Source organism: Halichoerus grypus, chromosome 1 (assembly GCF_964656455.1).
Source record: "Halichoerus grypus chromosome 1, mHalGry1.hap1.1, whole genome shotgun sequence".
NCBI lineage: Eukaryota > Metazoa > Chordata > Mammalia > Carnivora > Phocidae > Halichoerus > Halichoerus grypus.
The window spans coordinates 171,163,648-171,175,857 of NC_135712.1; the positions used below are offsets into that span (position 1 = coordinate 171,163,648).

General features: G+C 41.8%; 1 protein-coding gene across 6 annotated transcripts in view; it reads right to left on the reverse strand.

Moving 5' to 3' along the window:
* The window catches only part of ITPR1 (inositol 1,4,5-trisphosphate receptor type 1), a 325,747-nt gene that overhangs the window by 126,153 nt on the left and 187,384 nt on the right, over positions 1-12,210 (reverse strand). For all 6 annotated transcript variants that reach the window (XM_036075557.2, XM_036075555.2, XM_036075554.2 and 3 more), the window contains exons 36-39: positions 9,228-9,348; positions 6,344-6,528; positions 2,399-2,547; positions 1,357-1,468 (exon numbers count right to left, since the gene is read on the reverse strand). In XM_036075557.2, the coding sequence (XP_035931450.1) occupies positions 1,357-1,468; positions 2,399-2,547; positions 6,344-6,528; positions 9,228-9,348 (567 nt within the window). The remainder of the gene's footprint in view (positions 1-1,356; positions 1,469-2,398; positions 2,548-6,343; positions 6,529-9,227; positions 9,349-12,210) is intronic.

A 12,210-nucleotide genomic window follows, 5' to 3' on the forward strand; every position in this document is an offset into this window, starting at 1 on the left:
AGAGTGAATTTCTGTTACTAGAATTATATTTTAAAAACATTTTTTAAAGCTCACTTTAAGAAAAAGAAAGATCTTATGAAATAAATGCTGCTTGTTTGTCTGGTACTCTCTGCTATTAGCTTTTGCCTACTCTTTCTTTTTGTTTTAGTGCAAGATCTACATAGGTGTCTCTGCAGGTGCTCATATGAACAGGACATCATCTCTTATTTGTACAAGGGGTCTTCACTTCTATCATTTATAAACTCTTGTCTTGCAGGTTTCTACCACAAAGTTCCTACTGAGTTACAGATACTTACTTCCTAATTAGTCCACATTCATTCACCTTTTAATTTATGTATTTTTAAAATTCAGAGTGACACTTCAAAGCCGTGTGATCTGGGGACAGTGAAGGAATGTATGCTGCAAAAGGGCTTGTGTACTTTGCCGGTTTATTTTTCTTATCCAAAGATTTTCACATGTGAAATTGTTCTAATATTTGCATAAGATATTGCTTAGGTCAGAAATCAAGATCCCTACAGACTTCTATACCTGAAATAACCTGGTTGCCACCACCCACCTTGACAAAGAAGGCAGTGATTTAATTATTAAGGCTTCTTCACAGAGATGAATCAATGAGTTACTGGGTAGTTTGACAAATCAATGACATCAGTGGATATACCTACTCAGAAAATGCTACTGAAGTGGCTAGGAGACCATTAGTGAACATACTACCTTCAAATGAAAACTGGTGGGATTTTAAGTTCATGCCCCCCCAATTTTTAAGGTGGGGGGGCAGAAAGAAGGGGTAATGAGATTGTTTTTATCCCACTTGGACCAAAATCGAAAGTGTGAGGAATGGTGTCTTGCACATCCTTGCTCAGTGCCTGTGCCAAGAAGTAGCATGTCCCAGGGATTGCCCATTTCCCAGTCTAAGCTAGAAAGGGTAATGTGTTTGCCTGCGCTAATTCCAGTTAGAACTGGAGGGAGTTTCTTAGTACACTGGAAGGATTGTGCAACATCTCACCAGAAAGAAGCAGTAAACCCACAGGTATGCCTAGCTGGAACCCAAAACTCAGGAATGCAGGCCTTGATACACAAGAGGCATTTGCATTCCCACCAGGAATTTAGATGAAATACCTTGTTACTATTTCCCTGACATTAGATTACGTGGCAAGCAGCCTATAAGACGACTAAGTATATGTGATTTTTAGAAGAGAAGGCATATGATTTAGCTACCTTTCATGACCAGATAATTAGCTTTAAAAAATAAAAAGTCCCCTTAGTCAATATGCCTGAACTACAGTGGATTTCTAACCCACCATCCCACTTCAATTTAATAGCAAGACCTTGTCTTGACAAGAGAATAAAACACAGTACCTTTTCTCCATAGCCTCTGTCTTTGGTCATCATTTCTCGGAGGGTCTGTAGGACCTTAATGCAGAGTTTTTCCTCATTCTCCTCTAGCAACTGTTTAGTATGCTTTATTAACCTGAAGGGAGGGGGGCATACATTAGGTCCCTGAAATGATCTTTCAATTAAACAAACAATCACTTCACAAGCAACTTATTTTAAGTAGTCAGTTAATGAACAAATATCTGTCAAGGACTCCCAGGTTAAACATGCTTCGGGGCATTCACTGTAGTGAGAACAGCCAGTTAGTGTCTCAACAGCGACACCTGCTGGTCAGTAACAGCAAAAGGGCACACTGGCAGGAGTCTACCACATAGGAGATGATAGGGGGAGGAGAAATAGGACAGGGGCCCACTCAAACCTGTTAGTTTATAAAGTGTGGCTTTTTATCCACTAAGGAGTGCTGGTATCATGGCTAAAATATGCCACCAGTATAAAAAAAAAACCTCATGAGGATAATGGTTAAGGTGAACACTGTTCATTCACCCATAGTCTTGTCCTTTGAGGGACCCAGGGTCCTTTGAGGGGCTCAGGGGCAGAGTCCACTCTCAAGTTAATCAACCCACCTTAGGATAAAAATCAAAAGGAGATTTCTGGTCATGGAACCAGTTGTTTCTTTTAGGTAATGCCCCAAAGCATAAACTAAGAAACTACAAAGGTGTTAGGAAAAGACGGGGGTCCTGGTAGGTCTGAGCTTTTGGAGGGCAGAAGAGCCACGGCTTTTCTACATCGGTATCGCAGCCCGCAGTGGGCACTCTGCCAGTGCTTGTGGCATGGAAGATGATCGGGCATGCAGTTAAAAGGAGGAATTCTCACCCAAAAACAAGTGTCAGTTAAGTACAACCGAACCCACAAACTTACTTTAGCAAGGTCAGAACGGGACTCTAACGCATGACCTTTTACTCATCAAAGTCAAAAACCAGGCCAGCGTCTGCTTCTTCACGAACAAGCACTCTGTCTGGTCAGCAGGGCTCTGTAACTGACCACCCCAGAGCGAGAGGCTGCTTACTTGCAAATGAAGCCACCACTTTCGCACTTTCTTCTGGCATCTGTGTTCTCTGGGAAAAGCAGCTCAGGTCTGTGGAGCACATCCACGAGCACAGATAACTCTGCCTGGACCAGGGGCCTTAGACGGTCCTCCAGGGCTGAGACGATGTCCTGGAACGGAAGGGCAGCTTTGGTGAGCAGCTCAGGCTGAGGCTGGCTACAGGAGAGTGAGAACATTCATTTCTGACCTCAAAAATGACCACAAGCTAGGCTAGATTAGAGCACTGTTAATACTGTCTGGTATTTATCTCAAATTATTAAACACTGCCCCAGGGGTATCTGAAGCCATAGCCCCTGATGCAGAGAACGAGGTAAAAACAGCCCCACCAGCCCTTCTATTGTGATGATCCTTATGTCACTCAAGGGGTCATTCCACATATTTTAAAATACGATGCAAAAAGTACATTCGACAACATGGAAAAATGTCTACAATATGAGTGTAAAAAAAATGGTTAAACAATAGCATGGACTATATGATCCAATTTTTTAGAAACAACATCAGTACCTAAGGATATATACCAAATATCAGCAAAACATCACTACTGGTTTTCTCTGGGTGGTGGGATTGCAGGTGATTCTAATTTTCTTCCATAAATGGGTACTTGTGAGTACAAATTATTTCCAATGAGCATGAACTATTCATATAATAAAAAGTCATACAAAAATGAGCACACAAATGAATGAACATGCTGTATCAACATGCTAAATACATGTACCCTGATAGCATGATGGTCTTCAAATGCAAAACACATAGCTGTAGGAGAGGAAAACAGAGAGAAGTTGAAAGAGCAGCAAAACCAACACAACAAACACCATATAAAGGCAAATGGCAGAAAACAGATGAGAAATTATCTTCAAAAGATGCTAAAATCTGTTGTGGCTTGGTAACTTGGAACCTAACTGGAAGCATTTGCTGGCTAAGACAGGGGCTGAACACAGCATGGTGGATAATATGGGAAGGCCTAGTTAACCAAGGAGATTTGCATGGGAAAGGCCACTTAAATTGCATTCAACTTAAGTGTAGATTTCATAGGGAATGGGCAATAAAGAATTGATTTATCTGTTACCCCAAAACTAATACTAAAACATGTGAATATTATTTATTTTATATTTAACAAAATTTGTAATCACTCAATAATATTTAGGATGCATAAAGAATGCATGAATCAATCAAATTATTTGGGGGGGCAATTTTCCCAGCAAGAGTACACTGCAATACCCCTTAATTCATACTGACATTCACAGCATAGTCAAAAAGAGGGTCATTTTTGCAAAATTCTCTGTTTCCTCTTTGAAAGCATTCCAAATTCCCTTCTTCAGTAGTTATTGGTTCTAACTCTGGCAAATCTTTGTCTATAGCATTTGCAGGGGGTTGAAGCAGTTCTTCAACATCATATTCATAAAATCCTGCATCTTTTGCAAGGTTTGAACTTCACACTTCCATTGATTTGCGTTGTATTGTCAAATGTTTAACATTCAGCAATCAAGGAGAGACCAACAGACAAGGATGGTGAAGCGATGGGCAGGGAAAGATGCTGGTGTTAAGTGAGGGGGATGTTCCAATGGGGATTAATTATATAAGCAGTCGGTCTGCAAGTGAATGTTCTCATATTATGGTAACTTCTGCTGTCCTAGGCAATCTTATAATACAGGGACTCAGACAATAAATCATTGCATAATGAGGATCCTTTCAGCCACTACTCAAGTCTTCACAACAAGCATTAGCTAGGCTTACATATTTTATTTTATTCCCTAAGAATATGCATAATAAGTCCAAGAAGAGCACAAGAAACTGGTGTGTTTGGCTGCAGATAATTTAGTTAGTTTGAACAGTAAAAAATACTGTGCATTCAAACAGTTATGAGTCTATAATATCCCTCCCCTTTAAAAATATAGTAGAGTCAGGAAGCACTCTATTTGAACTAAATTATCTTTGTTTAAGACTGGGTGTGTCACAGTAAGGATGAAATTCTTTCCTTGACCTAAGAACTCCTTCCTGCCTCCCCAGCTCCATGGGCTCCAGCCACACCAACCTTCCTTTGGCCTTTGAATGCGTCACATTCTGTCCCATACAATGTTCTTTTCAAATGCTGTTTCCCTCCCTTCTATTCCTTTAAGTAAGTCCTACATTCCTCTGATCTTGGTTCAAACGTCACTCCTCAGCAAAGCCTTCTTGGATCATCATCCCAGCTCTGGGCATGATTAGGTTCCTCAGCAGCCCTCCATAGCACTACTCACTTCTCTGCAGCATTGTCTCTCTTGCCATTTTACTTTTATCCATGTGATTAGCTGACTAATGTCTATCTTCCTTCCAAAACTTGAGAATCTATGAAGGCAAAGATCATTTGTGGTTTTGCTCACCACTGCATCCCTGGTGCCCAGCATGAGTGGAGCTGATGAATGCATCTCTAGGCAGGTTATATAACCTCACGGAGATTCATTTATTTTATCTAATTATTACAGTCCTAACAGCAATGACAATAACAGTAATAATCATAATAGCAGCTGTCACTGATCAAGTGCTCACTACACGCCAGGCTCTAGTCTATGCCATTTACGTGTACTGTATTTTCCAAAAATGGCCACTGTTATATATCTTCTCTTGCACGTTCTTCTTACACTGCACCACGGACATTCTTCCCATTAAATGGTGGTCTATGTCCCCTTCCCTTGAACCTCAGTGGACACTTGGGACTGCCTTGACCAACAGAATTTGACAAAAGTGATGCTATGTGTGCTATAAAGGCATTACAGCTTTCCTTGTCTCTCTCTCGAGATGCTAATCTTAGGCCCCAGCCACCATGCTGCAAGCAAGCGCTGACAATATGGGGAAACTACATGTAGATGCTTCAGGTGACAACTCCAGCTGGGGATCCCAACTTCAACTGCCAAACATGTGCAAGATTTCAAGATGAGTCCAACCGCGGCTGTCATCTCACTGCAACTGCTTTCAAGACCCTGAGCAAGAAATACCTTAGTGAGCCCAGCCAACCTCTAGAACAGCGGAAGAGAGGGAAATAATGGCTGTTGCGATTTGTTAAGCAGGCACTGATAATGGGAACACATTATCAGCCTTGTAATCCTCACATCAACCCCCCGAGGTAGCTTTACGATTATCCTACTTTACAAATGAGGAAACCAAAGCACAGAACAATAAAGTAACTTTCCCAAGAACACACCATTTCTAAGCAATGGAGTCAGGATTTGACCCCAGGCGCTGGCCTGTGATCATGCCCTTAAGCACGGCAACGGGCCCATCTGAAGCGTCTGAGAATCTCCAACTATGGCCCATGTACACTACCTGTAAGAGAATCCCTTGAGGAGCTTGCTAAAGGAAGATGTTAATGTTAAGATGTATGTTTAAGTGTTTCATGTACACCTAATACTCACTACTCTCCCCTTAACAAAGGGACAGATCTCTTCATAGGTGCTAAGAAAAAAGTATAATCCAGGTAGAATTTAGTTATACTTTTATTTTCAGTTGGTTCATTCTGATAGAAAACTCTTTTCTCAGGCATTATTACACTTGTTTACTTGCTGAATCAAGAGGCTAAATACGCCAGGATGAGGGGGAAAAAAAAAAAATGGAGCCCTCATTCCCTTATCCTAAGTATCCTTTTGTAATATTTAAATATTTCTTCCTGGTAAGAGCAGAGTCCCTATTCTCAAAAAGAAATCTGTAAATCTACGAATAACCTTTAAAGACCATGACTTCGTCAGGAGCTTTTCTCTTCCCAAGTAGCTTTGCATTCTTGGTTCTTTGTATATTACTGTGCTTGACTATCCATTCACATACTGACATCTCTCTATGGCCAATCTTGGTTTTTCTCTGGCTCATGGAAGCACTGCTGTGTGGGAACCACCTTAGGCCAGGTTCAGGTTCACTCCTCTCTGGGCCAAGCATTACCTGCAATCTCTCAATGATATTCCGGTAGTCTCTAGAAGCTGCCAGAACAGAGTCTCTGCGAGCCGCATTACGGGCAGTCAGACGCCAGTTCATGGCAGTTTTCTGTACGATGTTGTGGGACTTCAGAAAGAGGTTGTTGACTTGGCTGTCCAGGTCCACAGGAATAGCGATGGCCCGGCTCTTGGCTACACAGAAGAAAGATGACTCGTGAGTCTCCAACTTGCATGGGAGATGCCCCAAAGACAGACTTAACTCCCCCATCACCCCCTCAGGCAGATTTTTTCCATAGTATGTCACTTGCATGGCACGGAGTGTGAATGCTGAGGAGCTCAAATGAACTTGACCATCCTTAGGTCAGCGATTTTCAGTGTGAATTCTGGGGGACAGTAGCTCTGAGGTATGTTAACATGTTCTAAGGTCAAAGTTTAGGCAAATCAAAGTGTGTTCATATATTTTAAGAATTATTTTTTTTTTTTTAAGATTTATTTATTTATTTATTTGAGAGAGAGAGAATGGGAGAGCAAGCACATGAGAGGGGGGAGGGTCAGAGGGAGAAGCAGACTCCCTGCCGAGCAGGGAGCCCGATGCGGGACTCGATCCAGGGACTCCAGGATCATGACCTGAGCCGAAGGCAGTCGCTTAACCAACTGAGCCACCCAGGCGCCCTATATTTTAAGAATTTTTAAGATAGGGAACTCATTTGGCCAACAAACTATTTTTCCAAAAATTCTCTCTCAGTGGTATTCTATAGAACAATCTACAAAATGCCAATTTAAGCCAAACATAATACAAAAGATGACATTTACAATAACGTAAGCCATTCTTTCCATTTAGGCTCTTCTCTTCCCCTCTTAAACTCCAGTCTAATCATAAGAAAAGGAACAATCAAGCCCATGGTGTGGCGGGGGGGGGGGGGGGGGGGGGGGGGGGGATATTCTACAGGACACCTGACCAGCACTCTTTAAGACTGTTAATGTCATAAAACACAAGGAAAGTCTGAGGCACTGTTGCAGCCCAGAGGGAACTGGGGAGGCATCACAACTAAATGCAACGTGGGAGCCTAGACTGAATCCTGGAACAGATAAAGGACATTGATGGAAAAAGTGGTGCCAGGTCTGGAGTTTAATTCGTAGCAATGGGCCAATATCAGTTTTGTAGTTTTGACAAAAATATCCTGGTGTTGCAAGATGTTGACAGCAGGGAAAACTGGGTGAGGGGCATATGGGAACTCTGTGTGATATCCTGGCAACTTTCCTGTAAGTCTGAAATTATTCCAAAATAAAAAGTTTAATTAATAAAGGAAAATAACTAAGACCAACAATCTTTTTTTCCCATATGGGAAATCCAACAACCTCTGAAAAACAAGACAATGACTTCCTGTCTTCAATGCTTCATAAGACCAGAAGCAAAGAAGGTGCCATATTACCTGTATCTAACTGTAAAAACAATGCCAGCACCCTGGAAGAAGCAATTTGAGAAGCAACTGTTTAAATCCAAAAAAACAAAAAACAAAAAACAAAAAACCACAGTGTGGGGAAAGGAACCATCAGCCAGCCAACGAATTTCTAACAGTTTAATATAGCAAGTGAGAAATTTGGGAAAAAAGATATGAATAATATAAAAATAAAAAGCAGGATGCACAGCATATACTCAGCTAGAAACAATGTGCCTTGGATACCCCCTTTTGAAGATAAACCATGAAAATAGTGAACTTTGGTGTGATTTTAGTCAGGAAGAAGTATTCCCCAAGGGGCATATGTCTGAATTCCTGGGGTGCTGTGCTGTTTCCATGGCCTCCCACTTCATAGACATCACCTCCCTCTGTCTTTTCTCATCAATGCCAAGCCAATTAAAACATGTCATCTCCCTAATGAGCGTTGGGCTGATCAACTGGGCAACCTGCCCAAATTTTACTCAACAACTTTATGATGCATGATCCTACATGGGCAGAGTAGCGAGTTTTGGGGATATAGTCTCAGAGCCCTGGTTCTGAGATATCACATCATGAACCTATAACGTACACACTTTCAAAAGCCTCATCTCTTATTGTGAAATAGTGCTGCGAAAATAATAAAAGGACACCAACACCTACCACTTGAGAGTCAAGGAAATCAGGATGGGACGACTGAAATCAGGGAAGTAACACCATCTGTATTGGCTGGACAGCTACTCAATAGTGCTAAGAACCCCACCTGCCTCTTCTGCTGCTCTCAGGGGATCTAAATAGCTACTACAGGGAGGTAACTCTTCTTCAATTTAGGCAGGAAGATGAACGCCTTGCTTAACATTTATAAAGGAGAACAGGGCCAAGGAAGAGAGTCTGAGTAAGTCAGGGTGAAGGGAGCAGTAATTTTCATGACTTCCTTTCAAAGCTGCCAGAGAGGTGACAAGTGAGGGGCGGGGAGGAGGGAATGGAGCACCATTTATCATCGAGAGGCAAAAGGGATCAGTGTAGCATTTCTGAGAAAGGATGTTCCTTGGGGTTGGACATGTACTTCGTAGGAAGAAAGTTTCCATACGGTCAAATACACTTACTGGAGTAAACAAATCCGTTTCCTGAATGAGAGACTTCCCAGAGCCTTGAATTAGCTCATGTGCACTGTGACTTGCCAAGAGTTGCCTAACATTGAATGGTGGACTCTTTATTTTTTCAAAGCCTAGCTTTCTTTGGGACTTACTGGCTCTTAACTTTGGGAGATGCTGGCTTGGTAGATGAAAGCAAGGGTTAGCAATCAAAAAGACCTCCATTCCAGTTCTGCCTCTGCAACTTCTTGTGTGCAGAACTTCAGAAGAGCTAGAACAAGTGCTCAAGAAATGGCAGTCTTTATTACTGTCAGGCAATTCATTTTCATCACAGTCAATCCCAACTGCACTAATATCTTACCTACATCAGAGAGCACCCGAATACAGCTCTCCACAGAGGCTTTTTGGCTCGGCATTAACCAGTTGCAGTGGTAAACCCTGAACACACCTTGCAGCAGTTGCACAAAGACAGGCTGGCGAGTCTGCAAGGAAGAGAAGCCAAGAGACAGGCGGTATGACTTTTCTGTAGATCACTGATATGCTGATCAGAAATAGACATTGCATTGAACTGTGGGTTAATGGTAATGGACCCTTTGCAAGAGTAAGAAGGGGTGACCGGTTATGAGCAGGATTCTAGAAGTTGCCTAGCCCAAGGAGGAAAAAATCAGAAGCATTTTAAGGGCATCTACAAACCTGATGCCATCTAAGTCTGACCAGAAGAACAAAGAGTGGAATCACTGTCTGAAATCTGGTATTCTTGTCCAGTTACCAACTGGCTATATGACTTCAGGCAAATTGCCTCATGTCTCTGAGCTTTAACTTCATCCAATATATAAAATAAGTGGATTGAGGTAAATTAACCCGAAGTTCTTTCCAGACATTATTTCCTATAAGCAGAACCTCTATTTTTAATCAGCAAAAACAAACTGATGAGTGGATCTCACCAAGAATGCTTACTTATTTCTAGCAGTGTCTTCAATGATATAAAAGAAGATAGTTCTTATGGTTACATAAGTGGTATTATCATCCCTCCCATTGGCTCGTAGGTGTTAGAGTTGGGATGAGAACCCAACACCCAAACTCAAAGAAAAAAGTATCCTTTGACTAAATTAATTCAATTGAACCAATATTTATTAGGCCTCTGCTCTGTTCCATCTGACCCCTGGATAAACAAAAGATGAAGAAATTGGCCAGAGTAGCTGCCTCCTAATTACCTATTCCAATGGGCAATCTGGGAACATCAGCTCGCCTGACCTCTTGGACTAAAGAACATGGCCGCTCATCACCTTCTTCATAAAATGCTCCCTTTTCTTAGATCCTGAAGCCCTGCTTGTTCCTGAATCCCATCCTGCACGCGGGATAAAGTGAAGACCTTCCCCTGGCCTCTTTTGTATCTTGCCTTTAATTATCTGTGCTCTGCCCAGTCCCCTCTAGTAAACCACTTCATTTTCCGGGCCACAACTTCAATGAGCAAATGTTTATACTTGGATTCTATCCCTCCACTCTCCTGAGTCTCACAGATTCATTTACTTATTCAATGAGTTAGCATCTCCTAGGTTCCAAGCACAAAGCAAGGCACAGGGACCGAGCAGTATCGCAGACAACTGTGACCTAAGACATAACCACGCCCTTCTTACCAAAGCTGACAGTGTAGTGGGGAAAAGCACAAGCTCCTATTTACTAAGCACCTCCTATGTACCAGGCATTATGCTAGATGGTTCATAAACATTATCTCTAGTGCTCACAATAACCTGCAAGGTTGATATTCCATCCCTGTTTCAAATGTAAGCCAAGAGGTTCTGAAGTTCAGTGACCAAGGCCAGTCCACAGAGCTGATAAGGGGCACAGTGAGGATTTGAAACCAGCTTTATCCTGCTCTAAAGCCTCCAAAATTCTGTTCTTCCTCCCTGGATCCCACAGTTCCAGTTGCTTCCTGGACATTCCACTGGCAACATAAATGCAACACAGCCAAATCCAAGTTCATCATTTTCCTTCCTCATATGTTTGGGTTGAATAAAAAGAAGGAAACAAACCAAAAAAACCAAACAAACAAGGAAGTAAGCCAGGAAGGAGGTAAAAATCTAGCTGGGGAAATGAGGCATATGCTTTTCAGCATAAAAACAAAATAAAACAGGCTATGAGAGCTCCAAAAATAGTATTCCTTGAAAATGAAGGCTCTAGAATCCATAAGCTACCCCTTAAAAAACAAAGCTAAAACCACTTTGGACTTTGTATTCTAAGTATAGATAGACAACCTGGGATCTCACTAGGAACTTTCAACATTTATATTGAAGATTCATCTCTCTGACGATTCTGGCTTATTAGGTGGTCCAAAAATTGGTTTCAAAGTAAGGCAATATGAGGAGACAGGAGTGGCCAAGATGGAAATCCAATACACAAGTTCCTGTTTAATGGTTTTCCAATTAATTTGATTGATTTACTTTGACATTTTGGTTTTGCAATACTGTTTCACAATCTATAGGAGAATGGGCATTGCTGTGGCGATTGTCACTTTAAATTACAAAAGAAGCAAGTCCAATCTTAGTAACCAAAGCAGCTTTCCTAGCTGGCTCTCCGTGTAATAGTAGTTGGTGAGGAGCATGTTCTGGTCTCTAGGAATTCATGTGCTTGGGATCCAACCAGTTTCTGCTCCCCAATTACTCAAGAATATGTACTGACATTTGAAAGGCAGCCTTCTAACTTCGTGATACTTTAGCTTAACCACTAGCTTGTACAGTTATTTCTAACTAAGCATAAGGTTACCAACAGTCCCAAGGAAAGGTATCTCATGAAAAATTCCATAATTCAAGTTTTTGCATCAGAGAGAAGTAGGCTGAAATCGTGGTTATGCCACCTAATGGTTGTGACCCTGACTGAGCATGGTAATTAAACTTTCTGAGCCTCAGTTTACTCAGCTGCAAAATGGGAATAGTATCATCCACCTCATAGGCTGTAGTAGGCTTATATGAACTCTTTGCATATTAATGAAATATAGCAGTATCTAATTAACACACCAGGGAGTATGAATCACCCTTCCCTTGGAGAATTTACCTTCATTAGGATTATCTGTCTGTAGTCCAACAACCCTAGGCCACCCATCAACCCTAGGCCACCCATCAACCCCAAGACAGCCTCCACCTCTTTCCACGACAAGGAGGGTTAATATTTCTCTTCTGACCGCTGGAGACCAAGACCAACTTTCATCCTGCAGGCGGTACGAACGCACCTGCAGTAAGACTCGCACAGCAGTTGACCTAGACATAAGTTATATAAAGAAGAATGATTTTTTTCCAAGTCAAAGAATGACATCATCTCCCGGATCCATGGATTCCTACCTTTGAACC